Source organism: Podarcis liolepis, assembly GCF_965112155.1.
Source record: "Podarcis liolepis genome assembly, chromosome: 8".
NCBI classification, from domain to species: Eukaryota; Metazoa; Chordata; class Lepidosauria; order Squamata; family Lacertidae; genus Podarcis; species Podarcis liolepis.
This window is the reverse complement of record NC_139560.1, coordinates 88,954,806-88,973,896: the sequence shown is the minus strand read 5'-3', so window position 1 is coordinate 88,973,896 and position 19,091 is coordinate 88,954,806. Positions and strand designations below refer to the sequence as shown.

At 43.4% G+C, this 19,091-nt stretch overlaps 1 protein-coding gene across 4 annotated transcripts in view; it reads left to right on the top strand.

Moving 5' to 3' along the window:
- Positions 1-19,091, top strand: part of ADCY2 (adenylate cyclase 2) — a 122,837-nt gene that overhangs the window by 79,287 nt on the left and 24,459 nt on the right. For all 4 annotated transcript variants that reach the window (XM_083519084.1, XM_083519083.1, XM_083519085.1 and 1 more), the window contains 6 exons: positions 92-189; positions 2,041-2,125; positions 8,096-8,233; positions 9,512-9,634; positions 10,471-10,655; positions 12,470-12,554. In XM_083519084.1, coding sequence (XP_083375210.1) covers positions 92-189; positions 2,041-2,125; positions 8,096-8,233; positions 9,512-9,634; positions 10,471-10,655; positions 12,470-12,554 — 714 coding nt within the window. The remainder of the gene's footprint in view (positions 1-91; positions 190-2,040; positions 2,126-8,095; positions 8,234-9,511; positions 9,635-10,470; positions 10,656-12,469; positions 12,555-19,091) is intronic.

Here is a 19,091-nt window from a genome sequence, read left to right as displayed (position 1 = left end):
TAAGCCTGTGTTCTAGTAACTGAGTTAATTTTACCAACTGTTTTAAAATTATATTAGGTTTTTTTGTAATCTCTTTCTAATTTTGTTTTAGTATAGAGCAACAACGCTTCCTGCGTTCAAGTACTATGTGACCTGTGCTTGTCTTATATTCTTCTGCATTTTTCTTGTGCAGATCCTAGTACTACCCAAGTAAGTAAGAAATTTGCACAGCTCTTTGTTTATCTCCATTCATGTTGTTGTCACCCTTTTCAGTTCTGTTCTGGGAAGGTTGTGCCATTAAGCCCAAATGCAATAAGGGACTGGCTGTAATTCTGCTTCTATTTCTGGCTGGTTTTGCCCTCCTACATCTTTCTGACCCATCAGTGCCCATTGGGACAGAGCTACAGAGCTGGCCTTCCAACACTGGTATTGCTGCAGCATATCTGGATGGGACTGGGATGGGACACTGTGTTGTGACACACAGACAAATGACTGGTTTCTGGGAAAGAGCCTCTGGGTGGGAGCAGTTCAAGTCATACAAAACTGCTCAAAAGTCTTGTGCAATTCAAACCGCTGTTGAATTTCATGCATTTATAAATAGGAAACTTTCAGAATATTGGGATGGGAGCAGTAGAACAGTATGTACAGTACACTTGAATTTCCAAAAAAACAAACCACTTGTACCATCGATTGTCAGGAAGCAATTGACAAAAAAGAAAGAAAGAAAGAAAGAAAGAAAGAAAGAAAGAAAGAATAAGTTCAGAAAACCCACTCGTGTTTATAAGGGCTTTCTTTCTCCTGCACCTGGTAAAAGAAAAGGGAGGGCTGCCATGGATTTTTATATTCAAAAGATGTTTTAACAATGAAGCTCTTATGCAGTCCAAGCCTCTGCACTGACTGAAATCTGTTGAAAGCTTCATGAATGTACAAAAAAAAAGAACACCCAACCCCACAGAGTGAAAGATACTGAAATTATCAAACTCAAGTCAAAGCTCTTGAAGATAAAAATTAGCTCCCTGCAGGAATCTGTCAATGAACATCTTTCCCATACATATATTGAAATCTTAAAAACAGGGATAGACAGAAGGTGCCATTGGTTAATGACAGACTAGTTTGTAGTAGCCTACTTAATACCTCCTTGTTTCTGGGATTCTTGCAAAGAATGCTGGACTGCTTAGCTAGCTCCAATTTTGGGAGTCCCTGTGCAATACACTAGCATTGGCCCCTCAGATCTTTTTCGTTCCTACCCATGTAAAAAAGAAAACGACAGCAGCCTTGAGAAGGTACATTGCGTTTCTCCAAACCCAGTACATAAGCACATCTAGTCTTAAAGCATGTTTGTTTTGGCAAAAGGGCTTCCAGGAAAGATTGCTGCCACATGGAATGAGAGGTGTTGCCTGGAAGGAGTAAACGTCCTTGCTGCTTCCATGTTGGATAGATCATAGTCCATGTCAGAATCCACATGGGTACTCTAATAGGAAAGTTTGCAGGAGGGGTTAGTGGTGGGCCTCCAGCATTCTGACTCCCATCTGTGGCCAAATGGAGATCGATGGTAGATATAATTTTTAGCTTGCTTTTCTGGGCAAATGCCCATGCAAATCAGCTTGCAATCAAAAACAAAGAAAGATGAAAAGAGCAGGAATATAAAAGTTGTTGTTATTCAGCAAGCCACTTCTTAGTTCCTCAACAAGTGCAAATATTCATTTAGATTACTTATACCTAAAACTAATCTAACCTACAATTGTTAAAAGATCCATTCCTTAGTATTCACTCTTGTTTTGAAAATTTAAAACATACCAGAATGTACCATTGGGATTTCAATACAACCAAAGTAGACCAATCAAGACTGAATTCATTCTGCCTATTCTTTAAGATACAATAATATATGATGCATTTTCTTTTTTCCTTTTAAGCAATTTTCAAAGGAGGCAGACCCACATGGCTGTTGCAGTCACATTAAGTGACTGCAAACGTGCTTGAACAATCCATCAACCAGAATTCCTTCTGTGTCTTTTATTTGTACATTGGTTTCTCTAACAGGCCTTTCTTCCTGTCTTGTAGAAAGTCTGTCCTTGGGATCTCCTTTGGAGCTGCCTTCCTTGTGCTCTCCTTCATTCTTTTTATCTGTTTTGCTGGACAGCTTTTGGTAGGTATTAAGAGAATGCCCTAGCAACACAATTCGTTCTGCATAAGCAATGAGGCCTTAACACCCATACAATACAGCCAAGGTTACTTTCCCTTCCTGTTAGTTTTCTGGGTGAAAAATAAACCTTTTGAGAACTTCCTTTCTTGGAGTTAATTTGCTTAACACTTTTCTCAATGATATGAAATGCTGAAGCTTTTTCATATAGGCATTGCTATGTACTGACCTTTACTGGAGATGAAAAACTGAGAGACTTTCATTGTAGCTTGTCTGACCTGTCATAGCCAATGACCTTTGCTGACAAGCATGAATAATTTTTAATTAAGTCCCCCCCCCCAAAAAAAATGTGTAACCAATCAAGAATTTAAACTAATATACAACATCCTGAGATAAAAGGTTCTAAACCCCGCACATCTCAGGTCACAAGTGGCTCTTGAAACTGAACAGTTTACTGTGTGGGATGGAGGGGATGCTGTTTCAGGACCAAACTGCACAGTTTTGCTCTGGAGTGCAGGTTTCTACCCCCACACAAACAGCACGGGGCCTCCAGTTCAGTTTGGGATTATAGCATGGAAGGGTAAGGGGACTTGTTTACAGGGCAAGTTGCAACTAGGAGGCCCCTAATACAGCTTGAGTCTTCACTCAGGACAGTAAGGGCCCACCCACACAGTCCTGTGATTTCTAGCCTTTTGTATCTATCTATTATCACGGGTCCAGTAGGGTTTTTTCTTGTCCCATTGCCTTTCCTAGGAAAACGCGCTGTTTCCTGCTGAATCAGGGCAAACATTAGTCTACAGAAAACTGGAAGAAATATTTGTCCCTCTTCTAATCCTAAAATAGATCTTGAAGGGGAATAAGCACGCTTTCCTGGGAGCTGTGTTTGGGGCAATCTGCTCTTCCCTCCTTTCCTTCTCCCCCCCCCCCCATGACCTACAGGATAATTTCTCTGGTTGCAGTGCACTTCCAGTTTTCTCTGAGTGCTTAATTTTTTATTACTCTTTCCTGTTTAGCGCTAATAAAAACTGTGGTCAAATGATACATGTGCAAAATGTGTGTTCCTGCTCGTTTTCTTTGATTTGTTGTGATGATTCCAATCACAGCTTTATTTTCTGTCTTTAAAAATAAGTGTTAATTAATAGGTATTGGAAGGGTCGCAGCTCCTTTTGCATATGTCAAATGATGGTTTGATTCTCTGGTTTTCTGATTCTCTGACTCTCTGCCACGGGTGGGGGGAGCTGAAGGTGAAGACAACACGAAAAGCAGACTATTGGTTATACGAAGAATGAAGGGAAAAACACTGGGTTTTGGGGGTCTTTCCCAAGTAAAATCCAAGGCAAAAATCACAAGTGGGAACACCCAGCCCTGGACCAAATTGAAAATGGCACGAAGAGTTCTGGATTTAAGGGGAAACATGGCTGGGCCCTAAGCGTGCGTAGAAATTGTACTCAAGGCCAGAACTACACAGTTAAGGCCACATATAGTTATGCACTGAGAAAAAGAAGTCTAAAGTCTCTATGGGAACACAGAACTTGTTCTACCGGATCCTGACCCCAGGAGTTCCATTGCAGCACAACCACCACCACTGGTAACTCGGCTTATCAAAACTTTGGGTCAGTGTTCTCAGGACAATGAATCAAAATGAAGAAACTACTTTAAGGAGATCCAGGCTCTGAATGATGTTCTTTGTTACTTATCCCAGCAAGAGGAAAATGAGATTGTCCTGCAGTTGCAGGGAATCCAGCTAACACTGACCAGATATAGGTATCACCGGGTGCTGACTACATTGCAGTAACATACTTTGTCTCCTGTTTCCCCCAAATGTTTCAGAAGAAGAGAGCAGCTGAAGAAGCCTGCATCTCAGCTAGGAAGAAGAACCTGACTGGGGGTTTAGTAGGGATTTGAGACTTTGGGACTTTGGACAACTAGGGCAACGTCCCTCATTGTTAGTGGCATTATATCCTAGCCTGCTCTCAAGCATTTTACTTGCACTTTTGTGCATCTGTTTGGAGCTTGAAGCTGGCAAGTCAGTGCACCTACTTGCAAATGCAAATGGATGGATTTGTCCCTTGTGGAGTGCACTTGCACCACAAGTAGGTAAAGAGTACCCAGGAACAAATGAGAAAGAGAAAAGACAAAATCAGATCAAATGAAGCCATTATGGAGGTGCTGCAGCGAAGGCTGCTCTCAAACTGTGCTAGACAAAAAGTGCCTTAAGACAAAAGTTGTGCTCAGAATGAAAGGATGGCTTTTGATTGTTTTCTTTCTCTAAAGAGGTAATTACATTACTGCAAAGGTGTTTTGTGTTCCTCCCTCTAAGGAACATACACATTTCCTTCCTGTACAGTCATCATCATATTACAGTATTACAAAAAGGAGATATTTTAAGGGAGGCCTGGCATTTTTTATATTAATTCCAGTCTCCTTTGCAGCTGCCTGTCTTTTGCTTTCAGTAATTCTTTTTATCTGTTTTGCTGAATAGCTCAGTAGGTGCTGGGAGCATGTTGCTTTTCTTAGAACCTCAATTCCAGTAATGAGGCCATAATATCTCAACATTATTGAAGACCACCTTATAAAGAAAAGTTCCTTCAGCATAATATCCTTCTTCGTAGCTTGGGTAAGGAAACAGATCGCTGAGGACTTTCTTCCCTGGAGTTAATTTACTTTTACTTACCAACCTGTGGTGATTTCTAGAGTTCACATCACTCACTGTTGTCAAGACTGCAAGCAATTTATTTCTCGCCCATTGTGTTTTCTGTTAAATGAAGCTGTCTTACTAGCTGGACAGTTTTTCCAAAGCGACTTGGTTTTTGATGTATAGGAAGAAAAAAGCAAAAAGGGTATGTGACCTGATGTGTCCCTGATTGTTACTTAGCAGATGGATGCCAAGATGGATCTGTTGAGATGGAAATGTACAGATAGTTTTCAGGTCAGAGCTGTTCCTTGTCCAAGTAATGCCAAATAAAAGAACAGGAGGAACCTGGAAAAAATAAAGCATTCATTCTAGTGAAAGGCACAAAGATCACCCCCCCCCCCCCTTTCTTAATGCAGTACCTTTATTGAGTGGTGCAGCTCTCTTCAAACATAAACTTTTTTGGTTAAAAGTAACTTTTATCAATGCTGATAAAAGGTTCCATGAAAGTGGTTAGGTAAGTGGTGTTAGTGTAATAAAACTGGTATGTAGACATTTAGGGTATGTTGTTAAAGCAGCCATGCTACCGAAGGCAGAGATTTATTTCATACGCTTTTCAATGTCTTAACAATGTGGAGCATTGTTGGGTGGAATATCAAACATTTTCAGGGATGCACCCTTGAAATAGTTCAGTGTAAGGTGTGGCAGACATCCTGAGCCAGACATCCTGGAGAGCAAGACATCCTGGAGAGTGAAGCCAAATGGGCCTTAGAGAGCACTGCAAATAACAAGGCCAGTGGAAGTGATGGTATTCCAGCTGAACTATTCAAAATTTTAAAAGATGATGCTGTTAAGGTGCTACACTCAATATGCCAGCAAGTTTGGAAAACTCAGCAGTGGCCAGAGGACTGGAGAAGATCAGTCTACACCCCAATTCCAAAGAAGGGCAGTGCCAAAGAATGCTCCAACTACTGCATAATTGTACTCATTTCACATGCTGGCAAGGTTATGCTTAAAATTCTACAAGGAAGGCTCAAGCAGTATGTGGACCGAGAACTCCCAGAAGTGCAGGCTGGATTTAGAAGAGGCAGAGGAACCAGAGACCAAATTGCAAACATGCGCTGGATTATGGAGAAAGCTAGAGAGTTCCAGAAAGACATCTACTTCTGCTTCATTGACTATGCAAAAGCCTTTGACTGTGTCGACCACAGAAAACTATGGCAAGTTCTTAAAGAAATGGGAGTGCCTGATCACCTCATCTGTCTCCTGAGAAATCTCTACGTGGGACAAGAAGCTACAGTTAGAACTGGATATGGAACAACTGATTGGTTCAAAATTGGGAAAGGAGTACGGCAAGGCTGTATATTGTCTCCCTGCTTATTTAACTTATATGCAGAATTCATCATGCGAAAGGCTGGGCTGGATGAATCCCAAGCCGGAATTAAGATTGCCGGAAGAAATATCAACAACCTCAGATATGCAGATGACACAACCTTGATGGCAGAAAGTGAGGAGAAATTAAAGAACCTTTTATTGAGGGTGAAAGAGGAGAGTGCAAAATATGGTCTGAAGCTCAACATAAAAAAAACGAAGCTCATGGCCACTGGGCCCATCACCTCCTGGCAAATAGAAGGGGAAGTAATTGAGGCAGTGAGAGATTTACTTTCTTGGGCTCCATGATCACTGCAGATGGTGACAGCACCCACGAAATTAAAAGAGGCCTGCTTCTTGGGAGAAAAGCAATGGCAAACCTAGACAGCATCTTAAAAAGCAGAGACATCACCTTGCCAACAAAGGTCCATATAGTTAAAGCTATGGTTTTCCCAGGAGTGATGTATGGAAGTGAGAGCTGGACCATAAAGAAGGCTGATCGCCGAATAATTGATGCTTTTGAATTATTGTGCTGGAGGAGACTCTTGAGAGTCCCATGGACTGCAAGAAGATCAAACCTCTCCATTCTGAAGGAAACCAGCCCTGAGTGCTCACTGGAAGGACAGATCCTGAAGGTGAGGCTCCAAGACTTTGGCCACCTCATGAGAAGAGAAGACTCCCTGGAAAAGACCCTGGTGTTGGGAAAGATGGAGGGCACAAGGAGAAGGGGACGACAGAGGATGAGATGGTGGGACAGTGTTCTTGAAGCTACCAGCATGAGTCTGACCAAACTGTGGGAGGCAGTGGAAGACAGAAGTGCCTGGCGTGCTCTGGTCCAGGGGGTCACGAAGAGTTGGACACAACTAAACAACAACAAGGTGTGGCAGAAGGACCCGGACAAAACTTGTGGTGCTACTCATGTGCCCTGTGACAAACGGAAGAAAACGTGGAAGAAGCCGAAGGGTGGATAGGCCCTCTGTCACATGTTCAGTTGCCTTTAGTTCGTTGCTTTTTAAATAAAAGTTAAAGGGATGGAGAGAAATGTCCCCCATGGGAATTTTGCAATGTGTGTTCATGGCAAGTAATCTAAGCAGAAACTGAGAGAGAATAAAATGAAGTAGGTTATGGATAAATGGCTGATGCTCCTTCTGGGCTGATCATGTCATAATAATTGTAGTTTATTTTAGCAGTTTTTTAATTTAATTGTAGCTGAGTTTTACTTATGTGAAAGTGGAAAGCAGTTATGGTAACTTCAGTTTTAAATGTTTTTATAGAATCCGTTCACATGTATCTGAAATAAAAGTGCTCAAGACTGAGATGTTGATAGTGGGGACTTTTGTAGTACTGAAAGCTTTTAGGGTTTAATTTTTTTATGATGTCAGACTCTTCCCAGAGAGGTCTGCCTGGTTAGATTTATTGTAGTCCTTACAAGGCAAATGAAATAACTTTTCATGCTGCTTGGCTTTAGGGCTCTGTGAGTCGAATGGTTTTTAATACTGCGTTTATCATTCTGCTATTAATGTTTAGTATTGCTAATGGGTTTTTAACGTGTCTGGATCCTTTCTTTAATATACTGCGAATTTTAAAATTATGCTACACTTGCTAGCTACTCTGGAGTCTCTGCATTTGCCCAAAAATGAAATAAGAACTGTCTGATCCCCTGATCCTACATAAGACTCAGTTGATCAGTGACCTTTGCGCTTAATTCCCATTTTATCTACTGTTGTGGTTAGCCAGTCATTTCCTACCTTACAGCTCCAATATGGAAATAGTTGCAATTCAGTGCACATTTTAATCCACTCAAGAACAATTCATCAATGTGTTTGAGCAATGCTTGAGACCCTCTCCTCATCTGCTCTCTGGGCATCGCCTGCATGTTCTTGCCGTTTAAAATTGTGAGAATTCTTGTTTGAAGCTAACGTGGAGGAAACAGATTATTCACAGAGATGCATTTTCCTGTATTCTGTGTACAGCAGTGCAACAAGAAAGTCTCGGCCTCACTGAGGTGGATCTTGAAGTCCTCCAGAGTCATCGCAAACCACCCCTGGCCACGTATCCTGCTCACTTTGATAACAACAGCTATAATATTAACAATGGCTGTATTCAATATGGTAAGTTGAACGGGATTTTGTTTCCATTGCTATTTTTCTATCTTTCTGGCGTGTTTCTGTGATGCTTGTTACATGCAGCGGTTTCACTCGGGTTTGGGGTTGACTCAACCTGCCCCCAAAGTTGCACACTCTGGTTAGCCTTGCCCCTGGTGTCCACACATACGGTGATAACATCTGCAAGGAAAGAGCTGTACATGCAGAGCCCTCTCTGTGCAGATGTTTGCAGTGGGGCCAGGGCTTACCAAAGAGTCCGGTGCTGGGGCTGGCTTGTTGACAGAGCTCCACTTGTGGATTGATGCAACTTTGGGGTCAGATCACCTGAATAGAGCTAATATAAATAAAGAAATGGGGCAAAGCCAGTGTCTGAGGAAACAAAGGAGTTGAAGAAAGGAGGCACTGAGGAAGAAATAGGCCTAGAGAAAAATCTTAAAGGTCCGACTCTGGGGTTGCGCACTCATCTTACTTAAGAGGCCAGGAGCCAGCGCTGTCTGAAGACACTTCCGGGTCATGTGGCCAGCGTAACGAAGCTGCTCTGGTGAGCCAGACCAGCGCAGCGCACGGAAACGCCGTTATCTTCCCGCTATAAAGCGCTACCTATTTATCTACTTGCACTTGGGGGTGCTTTCGAACTGCTAGGTGGGCAGCAGCTGGGACCGAAAGACAGGAGCTCACCCCACCGCGGGGATTCGAACTGCCGACCATGTGATCGGCAAGTCCTAGGCACTGAGGTTTTACCCACAGCGCCACCCGCGTCCCTGCGGGTGAAATAGCCCTAGAGAAAAAACTTGCAAGGGTCTATACACCATTGGGAAGAAGGAACTAGACCAGCAAGGGAGATTTGAGAACTGTGGACCATAGCCTGGGTGGCAAAGTGGGTATATGGTTGCTAGGTCAATGATCTTGACCTTAACTAGTCTGCTGTACCTTTGACAATTTCCAGAGGGGTACCGTGTCACTCTCGTTGCATAAAAACCAACAAGAGTTCTGCGGCACCTTAAAGACTATAAATTTATTATGGTATCAGCTTTTATAGACTACCACCCACCTCGTCAGATACAACAAATCTTTCTTGCTAAGCACTGTTGCACATTTCAGGTCTCCAGAACCTGAAGGTTCATAGTCCTGGGCCAAAGCAAGATAGACTGAGGTAGTTGTTGTCCCACCCCCAGGGGGGCATTAAAGGCTGTTTGAAGATGAATTATTGTCCCTTTTGCCTCTAAAGGTGGTAGGTTCATGTCTCGTTTTTCCAGATCCTAAGAGATTTCATGTTTGTTCTAGTTTTTCTTGGACGATGATGGTGTGCTTGAATTCCTCTCCATGCTAAATACATCAAATGCAAGTTCTCTGAATGCAAGCAGTCATATCCTCTCATATATGCAAAACAACTATTTTTTCCTTCCAGTAAGTTCATATTATATTTCTTATTTGTATAAGCTTGTTCCGGTACCGTCAATAGAGCCAGAAAGACTAAGGTCCACTTTGGAGGCACCTCTTAACGTTCCCTCCATAGTTGCTACTGCTATGCAAAGGTTTCCATTCCAAGGAAATGTCACACCTTCCTAGGAGCTGTTAGACATTCTAGCAAAGGGCCTTGGGGAAAGAAGTTCTGCTGGGTTCACTGGGACAAACTCCCAAGTGAGTGTACATAGGATTGGAGTCTTTTAGTCCAGTCCTAACTACATTTGCATGAACGTCCATGCTCCTTCAGGTTCTTCAATTAAGGAGACTAAGGAGCAGGAAACCAGCAGGCAGTGCCAGCCTTTGGTTGGTTGTAAATGTGGGGGCAGGTTGAGCGTGGGGGGGGGGGCACCGCCCTGTTGGCCTTAATGGAGCAACCTCCACTGTCCTGAACCAAGAGGGAGGGGCTATTGTGTAGGTCCTTCTCATCCAGTTGTCTCCTGGTTGGGAAGCAAGTACAACAGTTATGCAGGATGGACCTGGGGAATTGATTGTGTGGTTCCAGCGTTTTAAATGTCACCACAGTGGCATGAGATGAAACCACAGAAACCATTGTGATAATGTCCCCTCCGATCTCATGGAGCATGTGAAAATAGGCTCTTGTGCATGGAAAACTCACTTGTCATGGAGAAGACTTGGATTCTTCACCCTGACACACACACTGTATGTGTGAATTTATTTTTATTTATTTTCTACTTGAGGGCACAACCCAACCACAGATTAGTGAGAACTAGGCCTTAGCTGCAAACTAAACCCAAATATTTGCTTTCCTTTTCCAGTACTTCATCTATAGCTGCATCCTGGGCCTGATTTCCTGTTCTGTTTTCCTCCGGATAAATCATGAGCTGAAAATGGCAATCATGCTGCTTGCTCTGGTGGCCTATAATGTCATTCTTCTGCACACACATGGCTCTGTGCTGGACAACTACAGCAAATCCCTCTATACAATGGCCCCTCTGAAAAGGTAGGCCAGCGAATCTGAGCCTCAGGGAAGGAGCTGCTTAGGATCAAACTAGGTTTTGTTAGAGCCACAGAGCTGCCTGCAGTGTGCTCCTCCTCTGGTAATGTGTAGTAGTCGAACAAATGTGGCATGACATCAACATACTTTGTAGGCTCATCCACACTCCTGATTGTCCTGTGCCTAGAAATCACAGGGCCGAGAGGTTTTCTGCTTCTCCTGTGCTTTCTATGCACGGATCCAAGCCGTTTCCCTTTTGCCCTGGAGCTTTCCCCGGGGAAACCTGCTCTTTAGCACTGATGGGGCAGGTGGGGCTTGTCAAGCTGGGAAGGGAGTCCACCTGGGAGAAGGAAAACTGATTCTATACCTCCACTGCCTTGTGGGATGTCTTTGGGAAAAGAAAAGGCTAAGGAGTGAATTCCACACAAATCCAGAATGGAGTTGGATGGTGCCTTGTGTGCCTCCTGGTAATTCCATCAGCCAAGCTGGTGTCAAACGTATTGCCCTGCTTTCCTTTGGACCACATCAGTGAAGCTGAGAGGTGGGTCTTGTTCTCTTGGCAGCTCATGACCTCCATATACACTGTCCAGTGAGTGTGGGGAGGTCACTTCAGTACTGCTACCAGAGCAAAAAGAACGCAGGAGGCAGAAGTTACAAGGTGCCGGTTTCTGCTGCCACAGCAGGCACTGTGATCCTTCAGCGGTTTGACTTCACCCCTGGAGATGCACTCCATTGCTTCATGAGACAGATGGATGCCAACAACAGTGCTGAATTGGATCAGACATCACTCCGTGGAAAACCCAATGGATGTTTTCTCTACCGGAGCTCTAAAGAGCAGGTTTCCCCATGGGAAAGCAGGGGGACCAGCAGACGTGTGGACAAGCCCTGTGTTAGCCTGCTGGTTATGTGGGGTGTGGAGATCCACAGTATGGCGATGTCACGTCACACATGGGCTCAGCAGTGGCAGCTCTGTCTCCCTTTAAAACCTAGTTTGGCCCCTGCTTCCTGGAGGAGGGAGGAAAAAACAATTGCGTTCAGTTCAGCTGTTTGGTTTAGGTTTTATAAGTAGCATGACAATATAAAAATAATGCAAATATCGCCAAGCAGGCAGGGGCAATAACAAGCAGGGCACGCGTTAATTTTCAGGATTGCAGAATTGACCCATTAAATATGGAAACTCTGTCTCCAGGTTTGTCAGGCTAGCAAGAGATAATGTTCTCTAGCATTAGTGATTATATGTGCAATTACTGTGGCATTATTCATAGGAAACTAATATGTTCCACAAATGAGGTATTTAATTTTCTTTACCGTGACCAAAATTTCATTCTCTCAATACAAATTTCTTCAAAGGAAATGTGATTCATAAATGAAATAAATAAATAAAAATGAAGATCATAACTCTAGTTATCTGATCTCTTTATGAAAAGGGGCATGGGAACAAATAACAGTCTGAAAGCTTTGTGCACCTGGTCTGACCCTACTAGAGCGTAAATTGTTCCTCGTATCCTATATAGTTCCTCTTTACAGCAGATGTATGTGTTGTCTGGAATCTTGCTGCAATAAAGCTAATGGCAAGGGGGAGATCCCAAAATATGTTGGAAACTAGTCAGTCAGAGAGAAAACTTGACTTACTTTCATTGAACCCTTCTCATACATTTGCTCACATCAGAAAGCAGCCTGAAGTCTTATAGTGCAAGAAATGTATTTCATAGTATAATCTGGTCCTCCATTGCAGCAACTCAAAGGAAGGTGAACAGGCTCAGAATATGAATAGCATTTTTGTTTTCCTGCCAATTCTACTTACGCATTTGCTTTCACAGACCAGGGATACTGAAAGATCTCAAGACAATGGGCTCGGTGTCCCTCTTCATTTTCTTCATCACTCTGCTGGTACTCAGCAGGCAGGTAGGAACCTCCATCTTTTCCCACCTTTTCATACCACTTGAAAGGTTCGCTCTGCGTTTGTTTAGGAGGCTCCCACTGTTTCTCGCTTACTGCATTGTCACAGTTACCTCTCGCATTGAACAGCTGGATCGCCTTATGCTTGTTAGACAAAATGTTGTGGCATGAAACAATCACCAGAGAACCCAATTGAACATCGTATTGGTTCTGAGGTGTGAAATAAGTAAATCTTCTTTGAAATTGTCATTTTTTACCCCTTTAAACCCTAGAAGCTTGCCTTGAGATTTTTGCTCAGATTCCATTTGTTTGTGTACAACTTGCCTCCCCGCCCCGTTTAGATCCATAGTGGTAAGCAGCCACGCAGGTTTATTCGTTTTATTGTTTACAGCATCTTGATCATACAGTGTTGTTCAGAAAAACTTGTTCTGGAAACCTCTATTCATAGTATCAAGAATTTTGTTTGCATGTTGCTTTGTATTTAGTGTAGGTTGCAAGACCAAGAAAAGTTGTTTATTTATTATTACGTTTATATCCTGCCTTCCCTTCAAGGATCTCAAGGTTTTGTGAACATTTTACCCCCAGCCACAAGGTCACCAAATGAGCTTCATGGTGGAGTGGAGATTTAAAACTGGGTTTTCCTAGTCCATCCCTCTAACCACTACCCCACACTGGCACCATAAGAAATGCTGTGATGATATGCTTCTCAGTTGTTGGTGAAAGCTAGTCAGCTATAGGTACAAAGAGCAGGGCCTTTTCTGTGGTGCCCCCTCTCAATTGGTGGAACTTAATTCTAGGCTAAATGAGGCAAGCTGACGTCTTTAAACAAGCTCTATAGACACCTCTTTAGGATTGTCTTCGTGCTTTGCTGTGCATTGGGCTCTTTTTAGATCCCTGCATTGTAGGGGAATCCCTTCCAACTCTACAGTTCTATGAGTCTGTGATTAAAATATAAGGTTGATCGTTGGGCTAGAATAGTTGGGCCTTGTGGCCAAGGCTCATTTTAGTCCTACATTTATTTGTCATCAGAATCAGAGTTGTTTATTGTTGTATTTTAAATCTTGTTAAACTGCTGTGTGAGATTATTGTTCTGAAAAGTAGCACGTAAACCTTTTCAATTAATACATGAATACATTCTTGTTTTTTTGTAGATGAACTCTAATATAAAACAGAGTATGTTGTTACTTGTAAAACTAAACAGTCAACTTTTTGAAAATGACAATTTCTATAGCATTGAGCTTCTCACATTATTATCCATTAAAGTACAGGTTTTTCATAACCTGTTGGGAGAGGTGTTTAAATATGAATTCAGGATTGTGTTTGCCCGTACCAATTTACTGATAATGACCAGTTTACTGCAGTAATTTCGGCAGTTTGGTTTTCTAAGAGGTCTATTTTTGTGTTACAACGGCTGGTGCTCTTTCACTTTATGAGCTCTGCTAGCAAGAGCTGAGAGCGACATTGTTTGTTTTGCTCAGTAAATTAGCCTAGGATAGTAATGAGGCATTGAAGGGCCACTGTTCTAATTCTCATGATAAATATGCACTTGAACAAAGCATCTCTTGGCTATATTTTGCGTTATAAGGTCAGTTTGGGAAATGGTTCATCATCTGAGTTTGCCTCATGGCGCTATCTGTAAATGCTTTTGAGTAGAAACTGAAGTCAGTTCCTTGATTCTTACATAGATAATCAATTCTGAGGGCTTTTATTAAAAATATAGGGCCTGCCTTAGTGACTCAGTTCTGAAGTCCACCTGGATCCAATTGAAGAGGGTGTAAATAGGACGTGCCCTGCCAAGCAACTTCCCCACCTTCTTGTTTTCCTAGAGGTCGACTTGCTCTTCACATGGAGGTTTCACTCAGCTGTCACGGCTGACAGCACTGATTGCCAAAGTTCATGCGCTGGTTACTTCAGGGCTGGATTACTGCAAGGCACTCTGTGTGGGGCTTCCCTCACACTTGACCCAGAGGCTACTTTTGGTGCAGGATGCTGCAGCACAATTGCTGACGGGAGTGAGGCCCCTTCAGGATACAGCACCTGTCATAGCTGACAACTTACAGATTTGAAAATAAGGGACCAGCAGCCTCAAAAATAAGGGATCAGCAGCCAAATAAGGGATTTTGGCTTAGTTTATACAGGAATCCATCCGGCACTCATGCAGCCATGCTGCTTTGGCTGCGACTGACTGGGTTTTGCAGGGGGTTGGACTAGATGATCCTAAGGGTCTACAACCCCCACCAAAGAAGAGGGGCAGACAAAACTGATGAACGACGTAGAGATGGCAAAGCTTACAGGCAGAATTAGAAACCAGGAAGAATCATAGAATCATAGAGTTGGAAGAGACCACAAGGGCCATCGAGTCCAACCCCCTGCCAAGCAGGAAACACCATCAGAGCACTCCTGACATATGGTTGTCAAGCCTCTGCTTAAAGACCTCCAAAGTAGGAGACTCCACCACACTCCTTGGCAGCAAATTCCACTGTCAAACAGCTCTTACTGTCAGGAAGTTCTTCCTAATGTTTAGGTGGAATCTTCTTTCTTGTAGTTTGGATCCATTGCTCCATGTCCGCTTCTCTGGAGCAGCAGAAAACAACCTTTCTCCCTCCTCTATATGACATCCTTTTATATATTTGAACATGGCTATCATATCACCCCTTCACCTCCTCTTCTCCAGGCTAAACATGCCCAGCTCCCTTAGCCGTTCCTCATAAGGCATCGTTTCCAGGCCTTTGACCATTTTGGTTGCCCTCCTCTGGACACGTTCCAGTTTGTCAGTGTCCTTCTTGAACTGTGGTGCCCAGAACTGGACACAATACTCCAGGTGAGGTTTGACCAGAGCAGAATACAGTGGCACTATTACTTCCCTTGATCTAGATGCTATACTCCTATTGATGCAGCCCAGAATTGCATTGGCTTTTTTAGCTGCCACGTCACACTGTTGGCTCATGTCAAGTTGGTGGTCAACCAAGACTCCTAGATCCTTTTCACATGTACTGCTCTCAAGCCAGGTGTCCCCCATCTTGTATTTGTGCCTCTCATTTTTTTTGCCCAAGTGCAATACTTTACATTTCTCCCTGTTAAAATTCATCTTGTTTGTTTTGGCCCAGTTTTCTAATCTGTCAAGGTCGTTTTGAAGTGTGATCCTGTCCTCTGGGGTGTTAGCCACCCCTCCCAGTTTGGTGTCATCTGCAAATTTGATCAGGATGCCCTTGAGTCCATCATCCAAGTTGTTGATAAAGATGTTGAATAAGACCGGGCCCAAGACAGAACCCTTTAATAAAGATCTCTTTAATAAAGAATGGGGAAAGTTTATAATTTAGTTGAAAAGCTATTGTAAAGAGTTACATACATTGGTAGGATTGACAGAAAACTTGTAGTAAAAATTTGAACTATGGATGGACAAATGATTTATAAAAATAGAGTTATGAAAGGGATGCAGAGGGGGAAATCATACATTAAGATGCTGCACCGGTTGGAGGGGATGCTAAGCAGCATGTCGGGGCTGCCGTCGTCCTGGTGCCAGGAGTTCCATCAGCCCTTCCCCGCCCGAGGGGGGGGAGGGAGAGACTCTTGCCCACGGCGCCTGCGAGCCTGGCATGAGGCGGTTGTGCCGCGGCCGCTGAAGCACTGCCCTTCTGCGTCCCTCCCCATCCCCTCCTCTTCCACCTCCCTCAGGCTGCCTCCGCTGCCGCTGCTCCCTCCAGCTTCCCCTGGCAGCGTGGTGGAAGTCTCGCAAGAGAGGGGCTGCCTGCCCACCCCCCGCCACCCGTCTCCTCATGACACACCCCTGAGGGGGAAAAGGGAGAGACGGAGACACGACAGCTCGTGCGCGTGCTCTCTCTCTCTCTCTCTCTCTCTCGAGGCGGAGGACCCCGAGCCACTGCTTCCCTCCCGAGCCGGGCGAGCAGGAAACCCAGGAAATTTAAGGGACATCATCAATCCAGGACAGCAGCGGGAAATGGCGCTGGGATAAGGGAGTTTCCCACCAAAAAGGGACGGTTGACAGCTATGGCGCCTGTGCTCAGAGACCTGCACTGGTTGCTGATCTGCTGCCAGGCTGAGTTCATGGTGACCCTGTTAGTATACAATCTCATGGGACAAAGACACCTGAGAGCAGAAGCAGCCAAGCAGGCTGGGAGCTGCTGGGACCGCACAGTCATTTGAGCCTGCGCAAGTTCTCCAGGCCGGACTGCTAACTGGGGAGTCCCTCTGGCCGGGGACTCGGCAGCCAGTTTCTCTCTGTGCTCTCTGTAAGTTTTCAGTCAGAGTCTGTCTGCCTCAGCTGTGAGCAGAGCAGTATGTAATCTCAGGCAAACTGTTTGGAACCATGTTGTTTATGAAGAAGTTTATTTTAACTCAGGAAAGCTCTTATTCTTTAAAACTCTGCATTATTAATTTACTCCGCGCGTCATACAAAGCCATTAACAACTTGGGCCAGTTTACCTACGAGGTCCTCTGACCCTGCCTGTGCCCTCTCAGCTGCCTCGGTCGGTGGATTTGGCACTATTACAGGTGCCTTCGTAAGAAATTTGTTGTTTTGTGTGGCTGCGCCTAGACTTTGGAACTCCCTGCCTCTTGAGATCAAGCAAGCGCCTTCACTGTACTTTTTTTGGCACATGCTGATAACATTCCTGTTTAAACAAGCCCTACTCAGATGCTTAGAAAGTTGAGGTAATTCTAATCTGCTTTAGTATTTTAACTTTTGTATGTTTTAAAGCAGAACCACTACTTGATTTTACTGTTTCATCTTTTTGTAAACCACTCTGAGGTTTTTTATAATCAAGCGGGGTATAAAGTTTATGAAATAAGTAAGTAATGTTGTCCCTTACCACATTTTGTGTCAGTGTTGTGTGGTGAAGCACTTTGATTTTCCCACTCCATCCCCCCTAGAAACATGTCACCCAAAGATTCATAAAGCAGATCTGTTTTATGTCAGCTAAAACGAGAGCAAAAAAGGAGCGGCATTGCTGTTCTTTTCCTTTGCCTCTTTGCCTGACTCTCCTTAGCGCTGCCTCAGCAGGACTGCAGATTTGTTGCCTTGCCTTGCTGTGTGTTTTTGCACTGCCGGGCCAATGGGGCTTAGCTGGGCCAGCAGGAACCAGCCCAAGACTGGGGGCTGTTTAATTCCATCCAGATATTGTTCTCCTGTGGGCTGCGTCAATATTGTGCTTGTGGAATGCAATTTAATTGAAACTCTCCTTACCACTGTGGAATATTAATACTGTGATAAAGTACCTTATTAAGCTTTGAGTAGACTTTAACTCTTATTTGGTGGCTAGTGCTGAGCAAGAGGAGTATTTTAATTTGCTGTTGAGTTGCAGTTAAAGGTCAGATCTTGTGAATCTTTCGCCAGCCCCACAACCTCAACCTCTCCAGCCGCTGAGCTTCTGGCATGTAACATGGTTCATAGGCAACTAGTGCTTGAATCATAGAATTGCAGGGTTGGAAGGGACTGCAAGGGTCATCTAGTCCAACCCCCTGCAGTGCAGGAATCTTTTGCCCAACATGGAACTCGAACCCATGCCCCTGAGATGAAGAGCCTCCTGCTCTACTGACTGAGCTATCCCAGTTAGCTGCTGGATTGCACGGTGTGCACACACACATCTATTCCAGTGCAATCTTTGTTCTTTCAAAAAATGTTTTATTTAGATTATTTTAAAAATCTGTATACAATATTTTGCCATCTTTTATTATAATTTCTTTTTTTAATATATTTTTATTGAATAGTTTTAACAGACAAATTATCAATCAATATAACCAATTACATTCCCCCCTTTTATTCCCTCCCATTCCTTCCCCTCCCACCCTCCAGAGACTTCCCTCAGCTCCACACTCTGATTTGTTTGCACATATTATTCTCTGCATGTTAAAAAGTTATACATATCATTACCTTATCTACCCTATGTTCTACTAATAAATTTGTGGATGTTTATTCAAAACCTGCCAAGGAATCCAAGTCTTTTTGTTGTCTTTTTAAATAGTTTGTAAAAAGTTCCCATTCTTTCTTAAAGTCATGGTTGTCCTTCTCTCGTAGTTTATATGTTAATTTGTCCTAAATTCTTTTACAAATGTCATTTTGAACATTTTTTTCAGTTCATTATATTTCATCTCCCAATTTTTTTAAACTTCTCTACATTCCCACCACATATGATACAAAGTACCGTCTTTTTCCTTACATTTCCAACATATATTTGACACAGTTTATACATTTTTGCCATTTTTACTGGTGTGATATACCACCTATACATCTTTTTCATATACAGTGGTGCCCCGCAAGACGAATGCCTCGCAAGACGAAAAACTCGCTAGACGAAAGGGTTTTTCAGTTTTGCGTTGCTTCGCTAGACAAATTTCCCTATGGGCTTGCTTCGCAAGACGAAAACGTCTTGTGCTTTTTTCTTAAAGCCGCTTGAAGAGGCGCAGTTGCGACGGACCGTGCTTCGCAAGACGAAAAACATCACAAGACGAAAAGACTCGTGGAACGAATTATTTTCGTCTTGCGAGGCACCACTGTAGTTTTCCTTCAGAAGAGAACAGTCTGTA